Here is a 25,127-nt window from a genome sequence, read left to right as displayed (position 1 = left end):
GATATTAAATTGAAAATAATGAATTTTTCCACTTTAGAGACAAGAAGAATGAGAGGAGATCTAATTGAAGTCTAAACAAATATAAATAGCAATTACGATTGTCCTATATCAATTTATTTATGTTCAAAAACACTCAACTGAGAGGCCATACTTTCAGACTACAAAAAAAATATTTACATCAGAATAATTGAAGAATCTTTCTTTTTAAATAGAGTTAATATTTGGAATAGTCCTATCTGTTGAATTGGTAAATTTTAGTAACCTAAGCCATTGATGTATAATACACTAAATGGGCCCAGACGTGTTATCTTGGTCGGAGATCTTGTCTTCACTAACTAAGGGGTGCGGGGGGTTTAACTACCGGGGAAGTTGGGTTTTTTTCCCTACGACGCAGCGGTACCTACCTACCTACTAAGAGAAACTGTGCATGCGCCATGTATTTTGCATGCGCCAAAAAGGGAGACAAGTATAACACGTGAGGGCTAGATTAATAAAAATAAAACACAATAACGCAAGTATTAATTTATGTATATATGAACTTATTAAATGCTGATTAATTGATATGTGAAACAGGTAAGCATTAGTTTCAATATAAAAAATACTTCAACAAGATGGAAAACTAATGTTGATAATTATCGTTGCCATCGTTGTTGATTTGTGGAGTAATCAGTATTTATAATGAAAAAAAAAATGCATTTTTGCAACAGCGAACAATGTAGGAAAAGCCAATTATATATGTACATTTCATTATATCAGACATTTCCATGAATTATCATATAAAGTTTGCTGAGAAAATATAATAAAAATCGCACCCATACCTACATACACATATTACTATCGGTGAGATTTCGGAAGTACTCAGCATCCATAAGAGGACATTTACACGTGCGAATATGAAAGTGGTACCGCTGAATACGACAAGAAATTGTACATAGACACGTACCAAAAACGAACCGACGATGTGTATCTCAATATAAAATTTTCGCTTTCGCCACTTGGCACCGCATTTTCGGGATGACGGATGGCAACGAGTGAAGTGATTTTTTTTCCCAAACATGTTGACGTCGAGTGTTTTTAATCAATCGAAATGAATGTGATTCGATGTTGTGAAGACTCGACGCGAGCGAACGTAACACAAACAAGCCGCGCGAAAAAAATCATAGCGATTTGAAAGTACACACGCTGCACACTGCGCCGCAACATCATCATTATTATCATCATCATAATCAATATTCTGTGGCAAAATCGAGGAAGCTATTACGCGCTCGGCCATAAATCTCGCGAACGAGCTACGTGCGATGATGATCCGATGATCGTTTCAAAACAAACCATCATCACCATCGCGCCGAAGCATCTTCACCGACGACCAAGAAAGTCATCGTCGGCTCTTGTTTGTTTCAGATAAGAACATATTTTAAGAATTAGCGTTCGTTCCTCTTATCTGCATACATTTAAACAAACACGCACATTATGTTTAACGTTGGTAAAGCGACGATGACTAAACGCAACTTGTAATTATTTGTGCAATCACAATGGCGGCTACACAATTCATTTTATAAGCGACATAATAGAATCTATTAAAACTTTCCACCGACAAGATTTATTAATTATTGAGACCCAAAACTTTTTAATGATCGGCTGTGAGCTTAAAAGTAATTTATTCATTGGGGTGCAAATCGTAAAGTGTCAAAAGAAAATATGAATAAACTTTATTTTATAACATATTCGAACATTAATCTGTAATGATGACGATCCAAACAGACGGGCAATGTTTACTATATATATAAAATTATATAATACAAATCCGTTCGTATTACATCATCGACAACACAGATTCCCGAAAAACTGACTGGAATTGTGCCTGAACATTTAATAAAAATCGAAATCGAAGTAAGAAGAGGCTATTAAAAAGCACTGATTAAAATCACAAGTCACCCTTCTTATCGTGACAAAATCTAGTGTCTACGGCTACTAGATTCTGTGAAAATAACAAGTGACTTGCGATTTTAAATTTTCTGACAAATCAATCTTTATCTTCACAAACATGTATGTAGCAGCCACAGTTAAGTGCACTGGTAGAACTATTGCATACCAGTAGAGAAGTCGTGGGTTCATGCCCTGGCCAAATACACTGCTGGCGAGATCTTGTGGTTATTAAAACACAGATGACCGTCTCCTGTTAGAATTTTTCAATTTCTCTAGCTAAATTGTTGTAACGGATCCAATAAATTATCCTCCCCTCAGTTTCCCCAAATTCGAGTTAATAGCATCTCGAATTTGTTATATCTTATAAAAAATATGCTACCTACATAATGTATTTCTCGTAAATTCAATCATCAAAAAATTGACTGACTGTCCATAGATGTCTTTATTTTTATTCTATGTACTATTTGAAAAAAATGTTAGTACTTACAAATGTATGTACAAAAATAATCTAACCATATGAATCGCTTTGGGATAACTCCTAAAATGGCACATATAATGTATGTAATATAAAAAAACGTTGAGCTCAAATTCATACGGTTTTTGTTTTGTCAATGAAATCGGTAGATATTTTTCCGATTTCATTAAAAAAGAAACGGTCTTGCACTGTTCGCGAACTAAGCATTTTTGACAATTTCATGAAATAAGCAATTTCACGAATTTAATGTAGAACAGTCATAAAATTCTAAAACTGCAGCTTCGCCTCAGATCGACCGCAAGTAACAAAATAAATTCATTTTTACAACTTAATTTAGCAATTCAGTGGATTACCTGCACACACAAACAACGATTTAACCCGTTAACTGCGAAACTTGTAATTGAATTAAAGGGAGTTTTACGAGTTTTCCTCCCTTTTTTCTCTCCCTCTTCGGGCTTAAGCAGCTAATAAAGTGGCGGCCACAAATCAAACCACATATACTACGTATATTATCTGAAAACCGCTTACACACACACACACACAGCCACGCCCGAAAGTTACGCTCGGTCAGTAAATACGGTAAGAAATTTCAACACCGCGGCAAGAGTACTTAAAACGCGAGTTCTTTTGAACTGTAATTGATTGCCGCAAATTTTCGGGAGCTGCGTTTTTCAGTTTTACGAACTAACGAGTGATTTATCGAATCTATCATTGGTTCCGCGAGGCGAGAAGTGCGTGTCGAAGGTCGATTCTTAGGACTAGAATATACCGGGAACGTTGTCTGTATCGCAGAAATTAACATTTTGGATGCGTGCGTTTCGCTTGCGGGCGCAAAATTCGGGATAACATTTTCGTGCTAAGAAACCGAACATTAATCTCGGACCGGATAAATCAATAGCTGCGGGATTATTTTTATCGCGGATGAAAAATACGCCCTTCTCGTACCTACGCGGGGCGAATGGGGGCAAAAGGGCAAACACTATTTCGCTGAATGAAAGTTATTGCTAGTGTGTCGAGGGACACTTTGCGATACCGTTCCCGCGGGCACGAACCACTGGAACGACTAAACGTCAAAACTTTCAAACGAATTGATAAAAATAGCTTTATATAATATGTAAACCGAACCTTTATTATGGTAACGGGCGGTGAAACACTTACAGTAATACATATGAACGCATAACGGTACAATATCATCAATGGAAAAATGTTTATGCTAAGCGCCAATGGGTTACCGGGTTCGAGCATATGAGTCTCAATTGAAAAGAATTAGTAATTTCTGTAGAATAGAGTATTTCTGTAGTGCTGCCGATAAGGCTTTTGTGCCCATTTGACCTAAAGTCAATCGTATTTTACCATAGTTTGCCAATTTATTTCATTCCATTGTTGGTTCTGCATCAAATTAGCAAAATCATCCTATCGACTACCACCACTATTTGAATATGCCTTCAAAATGTATCTAGTCTAATATATAATTTCGAAAGAGACTTTGTAACTATGTAAGGTTTGGGTGGGAGCATCGAAAACAAATCAAAGTTTTTATGACGACGATTTCGATATTATTATTTTTTCCTGATTCAAATAAATGTAATAAAAAAACATGGATGTTTACTATTACATTAGCCATGTTTAAACGGTTTATATTACAAATACCGAGTGAAGCCGGGTAAAACCACTAGTAATCTATAAATGTATGGACAAGTTTAATATCATATATGTCACTCGGGTGCAAACCGATAGCGGCATCTTGGGAAACTATAAAATTGGGTTCATTGGCTACGCGTTTTCCAATTATAATTAAATAAAAGATACTTGCGATCATCTAAAAACAGGGTTATTTAAACTATGTATAAATAACAACTGCCTACCTTAAAATAACAAAGGAGTTCCGTGATTTTTTTTTTTGCATCGTCGAAATGTTCTCTTTTATGTACTCATAGAATTCCTTTATATAGCAATAACTTACTTATTAACATAAACCAGAACATACATTGATGAAAAATTGACTTCAAATTCGGAAGAAACGATTACTCGTCAGAAGGAAAATGGTAGCGTGTTTACGTGTACAATTCGGTAAAACAGTTTGCCTTTCCGATAAGCCGATTAAACCATTCCATTTGCCAAATGAACCTTTGTGAATATTGGCAATGTGTTTAAAAGAAAGATCACGTGCATCGCCCGACTATTTTGATTGATTACATCGATAGTCGAAAAATTTTCAACGATTCTACGGCACATATTTTCGATACAACTGTCCCAAATGCGATAAATTATTGTTTCGATTATGCGATAAATTATTATTAATTATTTCGATATAACTGTCCCAAATGCGATAAAACGGCAAACATCGTGGGAATGGCAATATGGAAAACACGCACTGTTTACATATATATATATAAACTTTAAGAAACATCCAACACAGATAAGTAAATGCAGATAGTATCAAATGTGACAGCCGAATGTGACAGGAAACCGACTCGCCTTAAAATTTATCATTTTTAATTTCCGGTCGTTACAGGGTTCGATCGCGAATCGCACGAGGGGGGTCGCAAGAACTAGGACCAATGGCAAAAGTCGCCATCACTGACGATGACGACGATATACACGTATACACACTCTCGAGCAATAAAAACAAACTGCGGCCGCGAAATTGGTCCGGTCAATCATCCAATAACGCGTCCTGTCTCCTCCTCTCCGCTCCTGAATGGACGACGGACAAAAAGCCGCAGTTAAAAATAACGACGCAACCATAACACAACGGGCCCGTTATTTATAGTGAAAACAAATACATACCAACAGACGAACGAACGATTAAAACTACACACTGGCACATTCTTCAATGGGACTCAAATCGTGTTTACATCGTGGCACTTATCTCCCTCTCTCTCTCTCTGGGTGTGTTTTACTATTCGATACGTAGATTTAATAAAAATAAATTTACGGGAAGGGAACGTGTGCCAAATGCTTCTCCCTAATCCTAAGTGCGATCGATACACACTGAAAGGCTCGTTCGTATGTGGTTATGGTAAATAACATTTATTGCTAATTTCGTTTGGTGAACGAGCGATGATGGGCCCTTCCGAGCCGACTATAAAATATAATTTACATAGAAAAAATAGCATTTGACTTGCTTAAAAGAAAATACAATACTATGAAGACGCACGCAATGTTGATTGATTTAATTGCGTTGTATTCTTAAGACTTGGAATGGACATGCGCAAAATGATCCTACTGTTACCTAATTGTTAACGTGTACATACATATATATCAGGTATATACAATATATGTATTTCAAAGATAAAAATTTCAACAAAAGATATACATTTCTATGCATGTTCATATATATATATATATATATATATAGCAACAGCGTAGGTCTGAAAAGCTATTGTTCATCAGTAGAGGTTGTGGGTTCAAATCCCGACCAAAATACATTATTAGAAACAGTCTTCTTCTAGAATTTTCCGATTTGTCTAGCTTATTTGTTGTGACGGATTCAATAAATCAGAATTCTCCCCCTAGTTATATAGTTTCTTGTAAATTCTATTCTGTTTCTTGTAGTTTCTATCATATCGAATTTGTTGATTCTTATAAAAAATATGCTACCTACCATACCCTAGAAAATTGGAGTTTATAAGCATCTCAAATTTGCTATTATAAAATGCTACCAAATCTGTTTAGTTAGTAATTGGCCAGGAAAACACACTGGGTTTTGCCTGTATATGAATAAAATAAATAATTGCACTGAAATTTTTGCAACCGTTAGTAGTTATGTACAAAACAATCAAAAACCATATGTGTGCCCGCCTTGAGGTAATTCCTGTCATGGCCCCTATGATAGAAATGTATATAATAAAATCAAAGTAAAATATGTAAGTCGCAGGCGCATTCACAGCTTTATCAGCTTACCAACTCATTCATTGATTCATGTCGTTATCTTAGATATCTGTAAATCAGGGTAGAACCATAGATGAAGACCCGCTCATTCCAACTACCGATGCGTATCTATTTTCAGAAAACAGGAACAAAATTTTAAATAATATAGACAACTTGAGTTGCGGTGTTGTCGATGTCGAATTATTTTTGCGGTGATTCTCGGTCCAATTTTCCACATATGTACATGTCAGACGCAATCCAATCAACGATACGGCCGAATCATCAAAAAGTCACAGGACCACACACCCGACACCAAATTAATCCTATTTTCGTATGCACTGCAAAACCAACGAACGCCCTAAAATTTTTGCGGTCTCCATTATTACTGCGGTCAAACATCCGCACCCGAGCAATAATTTGAGGAAAACGATAAAGAATATCACACACACACACACACACTAAAATAAGACTCCAAAATTGGACATCGAATCTATGCATGCTGACTGATAAGACGACCAACACCTCGATTGCTAATTTCGCCAAAGATGAGCACGTATTTATAATTCGATGACGCGACCATTTGATTAAAATCACCTTTGGGTCCGTGAACCCAACACGCTAAGGTTACATCAATCACAATTGCAAACACACATACACACAGAGTCACTTGAGAATTGTGCGCTCATTTCATAATGAAGTTAATGGACGAATCGTTGCCATAGGTTCGCAAATTGGGTAAAATATATTTCACCTGAACCGTATTTTATCGTAATGGATAGGTGAGACGAGAGCAAAAGAGTGGGCGTGGACACTTTGGCAGATCGAACCGGTTCGCCGTATATATGTACATACTTACTACGTATCATATAATATCCTAACGTCACATTGTCGAATTCGTCCTGGAATAAGAATAAGCGTAGGAGAGCGAGTTACGTTTGCTCGATTGCGATATTTTGACGAGATGGATCTAAGATAATGGAAGAACGAAAAAAAATAAAATAAGACGTACTTCCTCGCACAATGTCGCCTAACAGATAATGAGAAAATTATCGGGGAATATTATAAAACAAATGTGTTTTTAAGTGACGACAAAGTACTCGTTAGCTCGTGTGTACGGATTCGATTGTGAGCGCCGAAATTGTTTAGTTACACAATAAATACGAAATATTGTACAAAAGCAATTTACGAAAGATATATATGTTTTCGAAAAATATTTTTGAATCATTGATGTGCTCATTTGAATAAAATAAAAATAAAATCGAATCATATATGTAGTGACATCTATGCGTTAACGCGTTAAGCTAATAAAAACCGATACAATTGAAACGAAAAAATAAAACAAATAATAATAAAAAAAAAACCGGTTCGAAACTCGGCTAGACTATAATATAACACACAAAACTCATTTCGACAGTAAAACTATAAATACATAACAGTTATAAATTCTAAAATTACACTTAACACGTGACGTTCTCCATAATACAAAATATATACATGAAAACAAAAAATAAAAAAGTTTTCATAGAATGATTTCCGTCATTAGAATTATGCTGAAACGGTCAGTCGTCCATAATTGCAGCGACAGCCTTGAAAGTTTGGATGTTTTAATGGATGCACACACATATTTCAAATGTGAATACACACATCGTCTAATTTTAGCAGGAAGATTCGCATATACATATACAATATATGAGCCATTTCGTTCAATCTAAACAATTCAAAAATGATACGTTGTTTGGATTGCATTGTTAAAACGCCAATACAGCACATGATGTATGTCAGTCAATTCGCATTTATCTGCAATATAGACAGTGCGAGTGAAAGGACTGCCTACAAAAAAAAAAAAAAAAACAACAATGAATTTTGCAATAAATACAGTCATAAATGTAATTACTTCTAAGATGACAGCATCTTATATACATGACAAAACAATCAATCTTTTGAATATTATTAAATCATCATATGATTCAAATCTGAAATGACTAATACTCAATTTACTTTGTCAATTGGTAAAAAAAAAACCTCTTGAAAATGATACGTCTACAGTATGTAGTTACTAAGCTGTCATTGGGAGGAATGAAAAACTGATTTGGTGGGGAGCACGAGTATTCCGGTGATACCAATTTTGCATAGATCTGACTCTAATAAGTCAAATGACATTTGCACACTTTTTCAAATCGGGAAAATTTAATTAATTTTGACTAAAAATAACACACTCTTATATCAAAACTGTAAGCTTTATACTAATATATTCAGTTTAGTATAAATGAAATGAAGTTGAGCTATACAAATAGAATATATATAAAAACAGAAGCGATACATGTGGATACGTAGTAAGTGCATCGACAAGTATTGAGATTACAGAAAAAAATAATTTAGATTATCAAGATCTCAATTTTTACTTAAATTTAACTTTATTTTTTATTTTAAATTGTGTATCAATTCCTTTCCAAAACCACCCTTTGAATTTTCAAAGGGCGCAACACTAATAATATATGTATAAATGACGTGTATTTAGACACGTCATTTATACATATATTATTAGTGTCATTTAGACGCGTCACAGACACACTGAATCGTACGGCATGAACGTATTCGTGGTTTCCAGCTGGGAAAGGCGTTTCTTCAGGCCATTTTTAATACGTACGATATTTCGACAAGTTTCTCATACATTTCTTCAAATAAAGGAATCCACCGCTGTCAAACACTGTTAATACAAGGATAAAACGTCAGCGAAAACACTCCATGTGAGTTTTGGGAAGATTGCAACGGCAAAGACGAAACATGCCAGCGTTTTTCTTGCACGTGTAAAACTATCCGTATCTGCTTATTTAGAAATGCTGCGAATTGATAGTTTAATAACCACGAAATATGCGGTAGAGAAAAATAATAAACGATTCCCATCGGGGTTCTGATCAATATGAATCGTGTATTTTTATTTTACATACTGCCAATACGACTGGAATGAAGTAAATATGTTCATATTGCAACTGGTGAAATTAAAATCGCACCCAATCAAACGTCTCATTATTTCCTAACAAGAGGTTTGAAGAGGACTCGTTTGAATAATCACCGAGGATCCATCGAATCATTCACAATCATTGGCTAAGAACTTGCGCGCAAAACACGAGCACATAGTACATAAGTAGCCGTGTGTGTAATTAACTATTCCGGCGCAGAGAAAGCGTAACAATCCACCGGTTTCAATTACGAAACAGAACGATAACTGAAAAAATGGCAAAAAAAATCACAAACCGGCACACATCAAACGATGAGTCATCGCCTCGCGCGGTATTTAAAGGGTTAAACCGCTACACACAGGTATCGGAAAAAAAGATGGCGGCAAAGAAAATACGCGGTCGCTTTGATTTGCAGGGACAACAAAAATAAACGATGAAGTCACATTATCCCACATCTCGCCCCCGCAAACCTCCGAGCTAATTACTGGACGAAGCAGATCTGGAGATCGAAAAAAGTGCATCGAAAATTCGCCAACCCTCTCCACTCGAGCAATCGGTCCATGGACGAAATCCAAACGTGACGCAAATTTTATTGACCTTAAATGTCGTATATTTTGAGCTAATTATGGCACAAGTTCAATACCGCTAATGACCTTTTAATCCCTTGGCGTTCGACGAGTCTATACAAAACGCGATTACACCCGGTGGAACCAACCCACACGAGTGAAATCAGTCAAAATCACCATGAAGAATTTTTTCACAATCATACGTAATACTTCATTCATAAAATAAAAAAAGATTAATATGATTATTTTATTACCAATGTGGGTTGGTTTCATTGGAAAAAACTACGTCCTGAATATCTAGTGTGATGAATGAATGACTTTTATGTACGAAAGCACTAAAGCCGTCGCTTCTATTTGACGCACCCATAAAAGTTAAACGAATTTCCATTTCATAGCTATACTAAAAGTACCAGGCTTCACTCAAGAAAAGATATCATTTATTTACTCTTAACATACATTTTATTCAAACATATGTACATCAAATGTGGATTAGTGATGACAATTTCCATTTACCGGTAAATAATTTCTTCCGCTACCGGTAAATTAAAAAAAAATACGTAGATTAGTTAACTGTATGTGGTTACTTTTCCAAAAAAAACGTTAACACAGACTGAACCGTAAATAATCAAAAATAAATGTCAGGTAAATAATGTCATATAAACACAATATAATTAATAATCATAATTTTGTCCATTTGTAATTATTAATAACCATAATTGAAACAACCGTCTGATCACATGTATTACGACTTGGTAGGCCCGTGTTGCCACTTTTTAAGCATGCATCAGTGTAGCCACTCTTACGAATCGGTGTTGTCACAAGAGAACTGTCTTATTGCAACTTATTGCTATGCACAAAACTTCAAGACTATAACGATGATCAGTTTACTGCCTTACATGCCTCATATTAACCCCTCAATTCAATAGAGAAAATAAACAAATTTATTTGATTTTTAAATGCTTTTTATTATTACTAAATTATGTTCACAATACATCTTATATCTATTTTAATTGCTACTGATCTACTGATTATTTTCTATTTTAGAATTTAATTAAATTTGGTTGGTAATCATAGTATTATATTATTCTAATGTTAATGTACAGCATAGTAGGAAAAACAGCCCAAAAACCTATTTACAATTTGATATGTAAGTACTTGAGGAAAAATTTCCGACAATTCTCTAATTTTCTGTAATTACTGATGGGGAAATTTTGACGAATTACCCGTAAATCGGTAATGCAATCCCTAATTCGAATAAAATGCGATACTAATATATGAACATTATGAAACACATTTGTAAAGTATATATGAAATGTGAAAATGCAATAAAAAATCAATATTGTATTTGTTAAAATTTTGGCATTTTTTCAATGTCAAAACAATATAGATAGGTGCGAATCTTATATAAAAAAAAACAAAACTGATCAAGAATCAAAAACAATTGACAGAGCACATCCCGACCGAATCGGACAAATGAAATCGGAGTTAATGCCGAAACGCAAAAATAGAATTGATTCTAAATTCGTTCGCATCTAGATAAGCGCAAAATGTCCAGCGACACGCCAACAACTTCGGAATCAAGGTCGTAACGACAAATTCTTTCAGACCCCGCTGAAAAGGTTGCGTTCTTCGTTCCTCGAAACAAAACACAAGAAGTTCTAAAAATACACGCGGAGAGAGGCAAGACCGCAGCCAAAGCTCTCAGAAAATCCCTTTCAATATTCAACCTGAGTGGATTTCCCCTTTGTCTTCGGACCCATCCTCGCGAGATGTAAAAACACGAGGACTTCGATTAGGGTCAAATTTTGACTTGAAAAACCGCGTACATCCATACATACATACCAAAAAAAATACACCGACCGACCATTGAAAACATAAGATTGTCCCCGCTTTTAAGGTGAATTGCGATCATCTAATCGTAATCCTTACAAACACACTAAAAAAAAAAACCTATTGAATCGAAAAACATTCCAAAGTCAGGCAGTTTTAATTTTCCGTTCGACAACTTCTCTAACGCAATTTCATTCGTCTCCGTTTTGCGCAACTCTCATCCATCTCACCCCACACATTTTTCTAATTTCATCCTTTTACATTCTCTTGTGTACCATTCCAGCACTTCTTTTGCCTACCAGTCGTCCACTCTTCAAGCTACGTAACCCGCCTAATGCCATGTCAATCTCTACTGTCTCGAGTAGATATCAACTACCCTCGTCATATGTACTACTCACCCACGTATTCTGTTTTCTATCTCTCCTTTGAGAGCATTGCACTTTGTGTAACATTCTGGCGTTCAATGTCCAAGTTTCACATACATACGTTATCACTAGCAAAACATATTGATCGAAGATTTTTTTTCTTCGGGCAGTGGCATTTTTTATTTAAAAACGTCATTAATTCTCCCAAATGCACCCCATTCCAACTTAACACGTATCTTTATTTAATGTTTATAATTTACCCTAAATATAATATAATATATACATATATAATTACTCGGTCTCCGTGACGAGCCAGAATGTTAAATTACAGAAAACGCAAATATCGGAAGGCAAAGATCGAAAATCGAAAGATAAAAAAAGGTGCATGGTAAACGGTACATACTCACTTAATTTGCGCGAGCAGGATACAAGAGGAACAGGCTTTTCCTCTCGTATTAATGTGCGCGCGCAGAATACGGGAGGAAAAGCCTGTTCCTCTTGTTCCTGTTGTACCCTGCTCGCGCAAATTAAGTGAGTATGTACCGTTTACGTAGACGTGTATCGTTTACCATGCACCCTTTTTTTTGATCTTTCGACTTAAGATCTTTCGATTTTCGATCTTTGCCTTCCGATATTTGTGTTTTCTGTAATTTAACATTCTGGCTCGACACGTAGACCCATAATTACTAACTACTTCTATTATTTTATCATCAAATTATATTTTACATAGATATATACCAGGAATGCCTAACAGGTAAACCCCAATACGCCTTCCAAGAAAATTAATTACAAACATTGCAGCATTTTTATTACATAAATCGCTGTATTTCGAGAAGCTGAACAACAACAAGCATTTGATCCATAGAGACATCTATGGATTTATTAAGACTTGTACATAAATGAAATTCAGATATTTGTGACATAGCGGGTAGGATGACTTCTGCCAATTTGATGAAGGAACCATTTCAACATTTAAATCAGATGAATTGGCAAACTCTGATAAGAAACGATCGACTTGGAGTCACAAATATCCAAGTCTGACCAGCAGTATTTTTAAAGACTAGCACGGGATCGAACCCGGTAACCTCTCGGTGCTAAACATAAACGCAACCACCGACCCATACTGCTGACTATAACGTAATGCTATCAGGCATGCAATAACTATTGATAATTAGTTTGGTCTTATCTACGTTAATTCTTAGTCCCGAAGCCCTTTAAATTACTTTTAAAAACTACCATAATAAACAAAACAATATTTAATTCCAATAATGTTTACAGCGCAAACAAACAAGACGACGATGAAATAAATGCATTTTTCAATACAACAATTCGATCATTTCATTTCCGCGAAGAAAACTCACCAGGTAAAAACACGTACCTGGACCTAGGTCAACAAAATTTTCGGCTGAAAATGTCCAATTGACTTTTTCACCCGATGAATCACATAACCTGACGCACATTCAGACACGACGTCATCGAAAAGGTTCGACGAGATCGATTTTGCACTCGTCAAATTTTCCGTCGATGAACAACAGTGAGAACGCGCACACGAATCCAAACACACGCACACATTCGCCGTCGAAGGTGAAGATCATCATTAGTCATCAACGGCCGCTATAAACGAGTTAGTCGAGATGAGCTCTCTCGTTATAACGAGAGACACGTAATCGTGCGACTTTGGGTGCGACGAGCACGAAAGTCAATGGAAAACGGGAATCGACACAAACAGCGGGGGAGGAATTCCGCACATAGTTCCGATGCGAGTTTTATATGCGTATGCGTCAAAAACACAATTCGACGAGATGACTGTTTGTTGTCTGTGAAAGTCGCGCCGAAATTATCGACAATGATGTGATTTACCCACTTGTCATTGGCGCACATACTCCGTCAACGAAACGTGTAATAAAATTTCTCGCTGACAAATTAGAGCGTGCGTGCACGCGACCACGTGTATTGTGTATTTGACGTGTATGTAATATTCAAACGGCAGATTTATGGGTGGGGAGACTTTTTTATAGAGATGGGTTAAAAATTGATTATGTGTCGAGTGTGCTTGAAGATGTGCCCCCTATTCTGCTCAAGGGTGCGTTCAGACGTGGTTATTTTCGAGTGCAACCTGCAGCACGCAACCTCTTCTAAAAAGATGCATATATACATGCTGCACAGGTTGCACACTCGTGTATCTGGAGATTTTTTTAGTTTAATTTTGCCAGATTGCATTTTCGGTCAAGTTTAATTCCGTTCTTTTTTGTTCTTGTATAAAACAAAAGGAAAGGCTGTTCATACTACAATGTGGATATAACCCAACTTAAAATTTAGCTATAAACTCACATTACACGTGTGAATCTTTAAATACGCAATTACTATTGATCGAAATATTTTAACTGGCCAAGTATTTGAGAGAATGTCAACCCTTAATTTTTCCAACGAAATTCACCGCAGCGAGAGATACTGCGGCAGATAAATCTAAGAATATTTTATAAAATGAATATTTCGCATTTAATAAAAATAATAAAAATTAGTAACCTTTGTGAATAGGAATCATCCTGATCAAACAGCCGATTGTTGTGTACTGAGAACAAAATCTGTATCAACTAGTAGAAAATTTGCTCGTCATTGAAAAACTGCCACTTGCTAGAAACAAGTCGCACGCAGCTAGAGATTTATCGCAAATAAGTCAGCCGACAAATCTCTATGTCAATGGGATATATTAGTCAGACAACAGTTGCTGACAGACACTAACAAATACATACATACATACATTTAGCTGAAAGCGAAACTAAGCCTGCGTCTCCTACCTTCAACCCTACAGTAGAATTCAAGAAATAAAAAAATCTGAAGTTGGCGTTTTACAAATATCATCGTTGTATCGTGCATTTATTTACTCTGCGTACATCATTATAATTTCACATATTTTCCGCAATACTGCTTCCCTTCTATTATAAATCACCAAACCAACCAACCCTCACTGCCATGGAGCGGTAGGATACAGACACTCATAGTGGTACGTATTTTTTTACAGATACATTTGCAAATGTAAAAAAACCGCCATCACGCGTGATCTATGCTATGGCCATCCAGGTCAAAACTCACCCCCTGGAGTGTTTGAAAAAAAACTAGTCAATTTCAATTTATTAGTGGATTTTACTTCAATATCATTGGAGATGACACATATAATTCAATATAATTTGAGGAGTTGACTCACCAGGGTCACCCTTACATGCCTAGACAATAGACGCATTAATGGACCGGAGAAGCTATGCTGTGCACCTTGTCCTTTATAAGGAGGTACACAAGGTGAATCAGATTATTCTGGAGCGAACGATGGTTTCGTATGGACCTCCTGAATCGTTGAATAAATGCGGTGAAGCGACGATGGCCTTTCATTTGGACTCTGAACACACCCTTAAGCATCAATGTCTGTCAGGCGACGACTCACTGATGCTACATTCCTTTTTAACCTCTTAAATGGTTTCCTTGGTTTACTGAGCAAGGTTGGTTTGCTCAGTAAACCAAGTGGTTCGCTTGGATTTTTCAAGTCAGTTGATTCCGAAAAAAAAACTCACTCCTGAGACGTTTCTGGTGTTCAAATTAACTCACTACTCAAAAGGTTAACGGGAAGCTGAATGACGTTGATCTATTCGGTATTTCCTTACATCAATTTAGGACTGCCATCAGGAGGATCTTGATTGATTGATCAATTTCTATTTATATTATATAATCTTTATCCAATATTATATCACTTTATGTTTAGTTATGCACTGTTCTATTTGGTAATTGGACTATTACGCACAAAAGACAATTTTTGCCATGAAAATAGCGAATACGGAATATGGCACTCGAGTTCTCGTTAGTATGATGGACTTTTCAGCTGCCAGATGTTTCGTCATAGAAATTTTAGTGACTTTTGGGCGAGCGCTTTGTGAGCAATAATCACCGAACCGTTATATTTAGTCATTGTTGTATTAGTTATCATTATCATTATTAGTTTTTATTCTTTTCTTTTTCATTTGTTTGTCTCAATGTAACATTTTATGTAAATTGTAAAAATTAAGACAATATATAAAAAACCCAATCAATAAATCAACAATTCTCTCCGTAAACTCACGAGTATGGCAAAGTGCTCAATCTGCCATGGCGAGAGGGGGGCGAAAAGGGAAAAAACGATCAGAACAGTGTGGACAAATGGGACAGTGTGGGCGATAGACGTCACCGTGAAGAAAGATGCAGTATTTTCAAATGTGTCTATCACAATTATTTTTCACCATGGTAATGGCGGACGTCATTTCCACTTAAGGGCGCTACAGACGCTCTGGAATATCGGAGCGGTATGTCTTGCGGCGACCGATGTTGACGCAGACCGTAACGTGTGTAGGAACATTCACCGTCAGGTGGAAGCGCATTCAGTACACCACACGTCGAACCAAATTCTGTTCGTTCGCCGCACGGTCTACCAAAAGACATACCGCTCCGATATTCCAAAGCGTCTGTAGCGCCCTTTATATCGATGACCAAAATGAAAACGATTGGATAAGAACCCAAACGTCGTCAGACGACAAAATGGATTCTGAACTAAGAAGAGGTTAGTAACAAAAGTCTATAATTGGGTTCAGATGTTAATTTGTTACATTTATTCTTTATTTTTATGCATTTCTACATATGTTGTCTGTTGATTTTTCAATAAATAAACAAACACTGGTGTCAGAAATGGGATCCAAGATGAGCAGAAGTTCGACAACGAGGTCATCCTCGGGAGCTGTGGGAGAGATTTCGAACCATGGAGACAGTGGATACCCTCTCTCTCATGTTCCCACGTTACAATGGTGAACCACATTTTGGGCGAGTAGAATCCATCGACCGCCGAAGACTAAAACAAAGCGGAGACTATGTGCGCCCTCACGAGCCCTACGCCAAAAGGTACGAACAGACACACACGGCACGAGTGTCGTTCGCCGAAGGGTTACGTATGCCGGTCCGTCTGTCCGGTTCGGTCGCATTGCTACCATTTACGGCAGAATCGAAAATGGCGCCCGGAGCTGTCGCAGTCCGACCTTGCAGAGTCGGTGGTGTTGCAGGCCGCCCACGTCTTCGGGAGCGCAGGAGCCGTAAAAGGACGAGACACCGTTAACCCCTACACTGCCGCAACGGGGACTCGCCAAACCGATTTGAAATACACACGCGATGACGTAGCACCGTAGTTTGTGCATGCTCGCGCGGTGCAGAATGTCCAGGGTCCAAAATGCGAAAACGATACCATGCGTGGATGATTCCAATTTGTTTTCTGCTACGAACACAATGTAGGATAAAAAAAAACAACAACTAATAAATAGTGAACGAGAAAAAAAATTGTCAAATTTCGCACGTCGACCGTTTTCAACTCGCGAGTGCGTACTTACATATGTACATATAATGTATACGGTGACAAAATAGCATAAGAATGACGTCAATCGGACGTAGTTTTACCTTACAGAACCAACCCACGCTTTTATTGGTGAGCCAGTATTAGTGAGCTACAGCCGCAAAATCATATTGTTTACTATCATTAAATTTTATGAGTTTGTTTACATACAGTACAAAAAAGATCCATGAAGTTGATAAATTCTAAAAGATGTTAAGTTGAATACTCGTTTACCTATCTGCTATGAAAATCTACAGTTCTCAATTTTGGAATACATATTAGAAGAGGCCGGAGTCAAGTGGTATTCGAACAAAATTTTCTGAACAGATTCCAACGCTCGACCCTCAACCCTCCTACATAACGCGCTAGATCTGTTTCGCAAGAAACAGAAGAGAAAAAAAAAAATAATAATGCATAATACAGCCCTCTTAGGTACATTTTCAGTTTTTTTTTTATATATTTTTATTTATTTTCTCACATTTCTTTGCCAATTTATTTATTTATTTTTACAGACAAGGGCAGTGGATATAGTGGATAGAGTAAAGAGATTGAAAAGGCAATGGGCGGGCCACGTAGCTAGAAGAGTGGACGAAAGAAGTGCTTGAATGGTACCCGAGAGAATGCAAAAGGGTAAAAGAAAGACCACAGGTAAGATGGGTAGACGAAATTAGAAAAATGTGTGGGGTGAGATGGATGAGAGTTGCGCAAAACAGAGACGAATGCAAGCGTGTTGGAGAGGCATTCATCCAGCAGTGGATGGTGAATGGCTGTAGATGACGAAGACGATGATATACCAGGAAGGTCTAACAGGTAAACCCCAAAATGCCTTCCTGAGCAATTACAAACATCGATATACAATTTTTTTTTTAGAATAATTGTAACAAAACATCATAGAAAAATCTTTGATAAACTCACATTTTCGAATCATTTTCATTTAAATCGTTTTCGAGATGCTGAAAAGCTTGACATTTGTGGACAAATTTGCAAAAATTTTAATACGAATCAGCGAAATTCGAGATGCTGAAAACTCTAAAATTGGTAAAGGTTGCCAATTCGTTGTAACCGTTTTAATAACAATCAGATAAATCGGCAAACTCAGATAGAAAACGATTGAGTCACAAACCAAGGTTTGCCCAGCAGCAACCCGTGACCACTAAGCTTGAAAGCATACATACTAACCACTAGTCCACGCTGCTGGTTGATCCGATTTAGCGCGTTAATAGAAGGGTTGAATGTAGTTCCATAAGGCAAAACTGCATCCAATTATAATGCAATCCGACGATTTTTAGATTTTTCTGGACCACAAGAGCGGATACACAACATTACGGTGTTCTCAATCATAAGTTGTCTCCCAAGAAATATAATCACCCAGCTAACAATAAGCGCCACGTTCGCTTCACAGATTATTTCTATTTGCGGAACGGAAGAGTACAATACCTAAATGCAGAATGGGTCAAACTAAAATCGATTAGAGCATTTCAATCGGAACTGAAACAGGTAACGATGACGAGGGTCAACTCAAAACGTTTCTACATGTTACTAATAATGACTCGTTAACATCACTTTTAACTCGCGTGGATACGTATTACCACGAATCAATTAAAAATTGATTGATTTTCCATCAAATATTTACTTGAACTACTGTTTTTGTAAAATTTTAATGAAAATAAACGTTTTTGCCGACACGAGCTCCACCATAAAGGTGCATTAAATACACTGGCCTAAATTATCAGTCAATTCAGCCACGATTGGTAAAAACACCACGGACAAATGATTATACGTCGCTGGCGAAACTGCTACCTAAAAACCGACGCAAAAAACCATTCGCGTAAACGTAACATAGGACAGTGGCGAATTTACGCCACATAATACGAGTTGTTGAACTATGGAATGAATGCTCACTGCTCAATTCCTGATTAAGACAAAAAAACTTTTCAGAATTTCTTGAAGGTTTACATTGCATACAACCGCGGGTTATATGTGATTTCTGGCAAGACAAGAGCACTATTAAAACTCAAATCGTTCTGCCAAAATTTAGCAATATTAACCGAATTAATTGTTGGCGTCTTCCTGCCATATTCTGTTCGCTCCAAAGGTCAACGAGAAACTACTCTGCGAAAGGCAACCAAAACCAACCCACAATAAATATTGTTCGTTGGTTACTATAACTAATCTATTATTTTATTTTTACTTTTACATAGATATATACCAGGAAGGCCTGACAGGTAGACCCCAATGCGTCTTCCCAGACAATTAATTACAAACATTGCAGATTTTTATTACATAAATCACTGTACTTCGAGAAGCTGAAGAACACCAAATTAACAATTAAGTAATTAATCAATTGAGACATGTATCGATTTAGATTTGTATATAATTTTTACAAATTGTCCATACATTAAATACAGAAGATTTGTGACAGCAGTTAGGATGATTTTTTTGTCAATTTTGAGGAACCGTTTCAACAATGATCGGATAAAATTGGCAAACTCCGATGAGAAACAATCGACTTGGGAGTCACAAATATCCAAGTCTAACCAGCAGTATAGCGAGATCGAACCCAATAATCACTTGGTGCTAAACATACACGCTACCACTGAGCCCATACAGCTGGCTCTCTTGAAATCGAATACGCTGAAAAAGATCCATCCTTCGTTTCAACAACATGGATCCTTCCCTCCGGTAATGTTCCAGTTAAAAACACCTAGTACCCAAGCAAAATGACCAGAAGTGATGGTAAAATCAGCGAAAAAAAAGTTGGATCTGCAGCGTAGAGGGTTAAAGCGCACTCGTTAATAACGAGTCCAATCGAACGTATGACAAAAACGAGCAAAGCAGCTGCCAGAAGAAACTCGAGCTGGTCTGTGAAAAAAAAAGCCGTATGCTGCGTCCACTTTCTCCCAGCGGTGTTGAGAGACGACAGAGACGAAGACGACGACGTCCAAGTGACGAAGAGCGTCTCCGTCCGTATCTGGTCCAAAGTAGTGGTAGCAATGATGCAGCAGCATCAGAGCACTAACCGTGACCTGATTCTTATTTACTTTTTTAACATACAAACACACACACACACACAAATCATCTCGTCTTCTCTTTTTGTTTCGATCCGTATTCGTCGTCTCTGAGGTCAAACGAATATACAATAATAAAAATAACATCGGTATCGAGCGAACAGGTATATTTATAGACGAGATAATCGATCGCTTTCTGGGACACGTGGTGTATTTACTTGTTTTTTTTGCTACTGGATTCGAAGAAGAAGTACATATAACCTCGCCAAAACTTATGCATGTACATATACTGTGATAGTAAATTGCACATCGCATCTTTCAATACGACCTATTCTACGATTCAATTGTGAATACTGACTGCTACATGATTTGCAGAAATAATTACACATTGTAGGTGCACGTCGATGACGCGTATTACGTATGTAAAACGTTCAACATTAAACAAATGGGGGAGGTTAAGCAATGTGGGTAGCTACCATTGCACGAATGGGAAAAGCGACGTGGCATTGGCAGGATTCCAAAAACTTTTTCCGTTTCCTGGGAAATCTTACGCGTTTCGCTTTATTCCATGGTGAAATTTAGCATTTTTCCTACCGGGGAGCGTAATAACGATAATTTAGCAGAGATTTGAGTGTGTACAGAGGGAGAAAAACCTTGATATAATGAGGCAAATAAAGTCGAGTCGATAATTTAACTCGACTCCTACACAATTAAACGATAACGAGATAAACAAATAATACCGCTAATGCATCGTTCACGAATTCAACTGATCAAATTTTGTAACAACGTAACATACATAAGTCGTCACAAACCGCAAACCTATGTATGTATTTGGACAAATTCTTACGATACATTTATAACGGTCAAATTTGATAAAAACAAAAGGTTAAAATACTGACAACATTCTAAGCAAAATGTTATACAAATTCCATGTCAAGTATGTGTTTTCATACATCTAATGACAGATATATACATGTATGATAATATTATCATTTGCATTATTACTCATTTATGAGGTATAATAAAAAAAAAAGCATCTAAATCAGTCTTCAAATCAACTTTTTTGTGTGACAAAATTTTCAGAACATCTCCGTGTTGCCAAAACGAGTCATGGCCATCGAAAGAAAACTGCTACAATCATCAGCAAATTTCAATTTCTCAGAAAAATACACCTCATAAATAACATTTTAAATTCCACACATTTACAACATTACCAACGTAGAATTGACCAAAGTGAATGGTTTCATTGCCGACTTACAAACTAAAAAATCCCAGATTCAATGCAATCAACAGAGACAAAAGCATTTTATTCCTGGTTTAAAAATCACATACATAATATGTCAAAATACCGACAGTAATAATGACCGTACACAACATAATAATACATATATTAAAAAAAATAAAATAGAAAACTCACCCATCCCAAAACAGTCGAAGGTTCAAAAACATTCGACGAGACACAAAACGTACACAGACATTGAAAACAATTAATGGAATATATATGCACACGATGCATACCTTGGTGATGGCCGGAGTGCGAGCCTTCTGGGGAGCCGGCGTCTGTTGAGCCACCGCTTCGGCCGGCGTGACGTGGTCGGCAGCCAGCGACTCCGGCACCGTCTGCAGCACCGATCTCATAGTCGCAGACATGATGAAGACCGGCGGCGATCGCGGCTCGGCTTCAAACGATGAGTTCAAACACTCGACAATTCACCGCCGACCAGTTCCACATGTGATTGGACAAAACAATCAGAAGGTAGTATCGCACTCACACGTCGACGTCGACTTCGTGCAATCCGTACAGTTCACGTGTACTATGCATTTTGCACAAACGACACATCCATGTTAGAAAACTCGTCTCATTTGAACTATTTATAAATGCATACACACACACACACACAGAGTACTTGACGTGTAAATTAAGTAAAATAAAAATAGAAATTATAAAATAAAATAAAAAAACAGCACACCGATCAGTCAACGAATAGTTATGTGATCATACACACATATTACAAAACAAACTAATAAATTATTAAGTAGAATTAATAATTGCAATATGTAAGTCCCGATGCACTAGACCAGCTGTCGTATCTGAAACAAATAAAACAAAGTCATTAGTTCAACGTACAAGTAAAACTAAGTTTAATACATCAATTGAGTCAATTTGAAAGGATCGTCGACTTAGCACTAAACGGGTGTCAAAAAGATGAACTTAATTAGTTAAAAAAGTGGAACTAAATGCTCAAACTGGTCATTGAAACGATTAAATGTAAACCACACAGATGTGTGCTACAAATAACAAATTGAAACATAAAACCGCAAAATTTTAATATAATTACATACTTTTCGACAGTCAATGTGTGTGTGTGGAAAATAATAATTACAACTAAAGCTCAAAATCGTTAAGTTTATTGATAGCATTTACGCATTTAGCGATTGTGGAAAACACTCGACGGTATTATCTATACGACCATAATGCGATGCGAAGACGGTTGACCTTTTTATTGTTCAGTGATTCAAATAACTCCTAACACTTTTTAACGAATCAGTAAAACATTGTCAGCTGAACTAAATGCACATCTATCCATCTATAACTTTCTATCTCGGTGAAAATTTATGGATGTAGGTGCCGACGAGATGTTCAAATCAAACACGACATGTGCACAGAAGCCAACAGAACGTGCAATAAGTGACAAATAATGTATTCCAAAAGGGGAAAACCACCATACTGAGTTCTGCGCGGGTCATAACAGGAAGTCGCAGAATTTACAGATTCGGGAATAGCTTTGTTCTCAACAATGAGATTAATCACATTGCTCGTATGACTAATCGAACTACATACACATGCATTTGCATATATGTATATATATATATATTTCAATATTTTCCTGCTCACTAGTTATGCAAAATGCATAAGATATATATTTAACCAAAAATCAAGAACGACATAATTAGCATACAACTTCCACACACGACTCTACACTTCAGGAAGCGATGATCTCATTTGAACAATTTCAGAACGAGTGATAAAGTATTATTCAAACAGAGTTCATTTGCACACACAATTCATACAACGCTATAAAACGTCACATTGTAATACTGAATTTCTCGAAAAAAATTGACCCATTTATGAACGTTCGAACGTGTGTTTCTATCGTGAATCGAATGTTCAACTCAAAAATTCAATTCATCATCAAATTTGAATTATGCAAAGGTGATGTGAAATTGTGACATGTTTCATGCTATTCTGTCACACAGAGCCGACTAGTAAAACGCGTTTTGCACAAAAATTATCGTCGATGATCATATTATGTGAGACAACGAATACATAAACACGGAAAATTAGTTAATATGCATGCAAGACGTCCAATCATCTCGACGGGAAAATGTGAGCACATGAATATTGACGTTTTAGAAACTAATTCAATGTAAATTTTATTGCAACAAATAAAATTTAATAAACCGTAATGTGCATCACTTTCTCCTTTCGGTGAATCTTTGTAATAATTGATAATAAATTAACATACAATTATGCTTTCATTTCTCATTATTAAAAGTGATACAAAATTCGGCGAAGAAAACGGGCACACATTTATCCAGTCATTTTACCCATGTGAACAGTAACAATATTATGATTCTTTTACAAGCAAATCCATCTGGTGCGATCTCTGGTGATCCCCATTGCATGTATGGAATCAAGACAAGGACTCTAAAAAAAGAGAGAAAGGGACATGTTAGATGTCTTTGAAATGTGGTGCTAGAGGCAGATATTGTACATTCCATAGACTGCAAGAAGTACGACGATCTGCATCATCAAAAGGTGTCAGTTTCAGAGACTACAAAATATGTAGAAAAAGGCTTCTTTCCTATTTTATCCATATTGCCAGTAAGAATGTAGAGAAACTGGTAGGCATCGGAACACTAGAGGGAAGGCGAGCGAGAGGATAGTCTCCCATAAGATGGTCAGATCAAATTAAAGAACTGACAGGACCGTCCCTAAACGCTATTTTCAACTCGGCACAACACCCAGATAAAAATGACCTCGAGGTTCAACATTTAGCAAACGAATTTAACGCAACATGAGTGCGATTTGTAGAAAAGACACATACCAAACATTGAGAAATTAGCACAAATTTATACATGCTACTGTTGAAGTATACATATTATTCGTTCATGAACACACTAGTTTGTTCAAACACGAACCAATACTGAACACAAAATAACAAATTAAATAAACGAATTACATTCTTGAACAAATTATTAGGCAGAAGTATACTCAATTGTTTGCTCCATCTTCCATTCCTATGTATGCATAAATTGAGTTGAAATGTTTTAATAATCGGCAGGGAATTATAGTAGCATTGTTATGTGCAAGATTTCCCATTTTATAAATACCCAAATATTCTGACAGCTCAAAATTTTTCTCGAGGAACTATTTGACGACAGCTTCGACTTTCAACACTTAAACTAAAACCTATATGAACACATCAGTATATATAAGGGAACACTTTGACTGCAACATATGTATATATATATATATATATATATATACAGATTGGCAACGATCTATAGACGAAACGAAATCGATTCAACATATCCGACACCACACAGTCACACCTGTCAAAATACAAAAAAAAAAAGTTCAATAAAATTGTCATAGGATCATAAGTCGTATACATATGTACATGCATTGATATTTTTCAAATTTTTTTCGCACTGAACAATC

General features: G+C 36.6%; 1 protein-coding gene across 3 annotated transcripts in view; it reads right to left on the bottom strand.

Annotated features, from left to right (window-relative positions):
* Nucleotides 1–25,127, bottom strand: part of LOC143909524 (serine/threonine-protein kinase MARK2-like) — a 78,728-nt gene that overhangs the window by 52,617 nt on the left and 984 nt on the right. For all 3 annotated transcript variants that reach the window (XM_077427557.1, XM_077427558.1, XM_077427555.1), the window contains exon 2: nt 21,920–22,492. In XM_077427557.1, coding sequence (XP_077283683.1) covers nt 21,920–22,051 — 132 coding nt within the window. In that variant the 5' untranslated portion in view covers nt 22,052–22,492. The remainder of the gene's footprint in view (nt 1–21,919; nt 22,493–25,127) is intronic.

Source organism: Arctopsyche grandis, chromosome 3, assembly GCF_051622035.1.
Source record: "Arctopsyche grandis isolate Sample6627 chromosome 3, ASM5162203v2, whole genome shotgun sequence".
Taxonomy (NCBI): Eukaryota; Metazoa; Arthropoda; class Insecta; order Trichoptera; family Hydropsychidae; genus Arctopsyche; species Arctopsyche grandis.
Note: the sequence above shows the minus strand (reverse complement) of the source record. Positions and strands in the feature narration are given on the sequence as shown.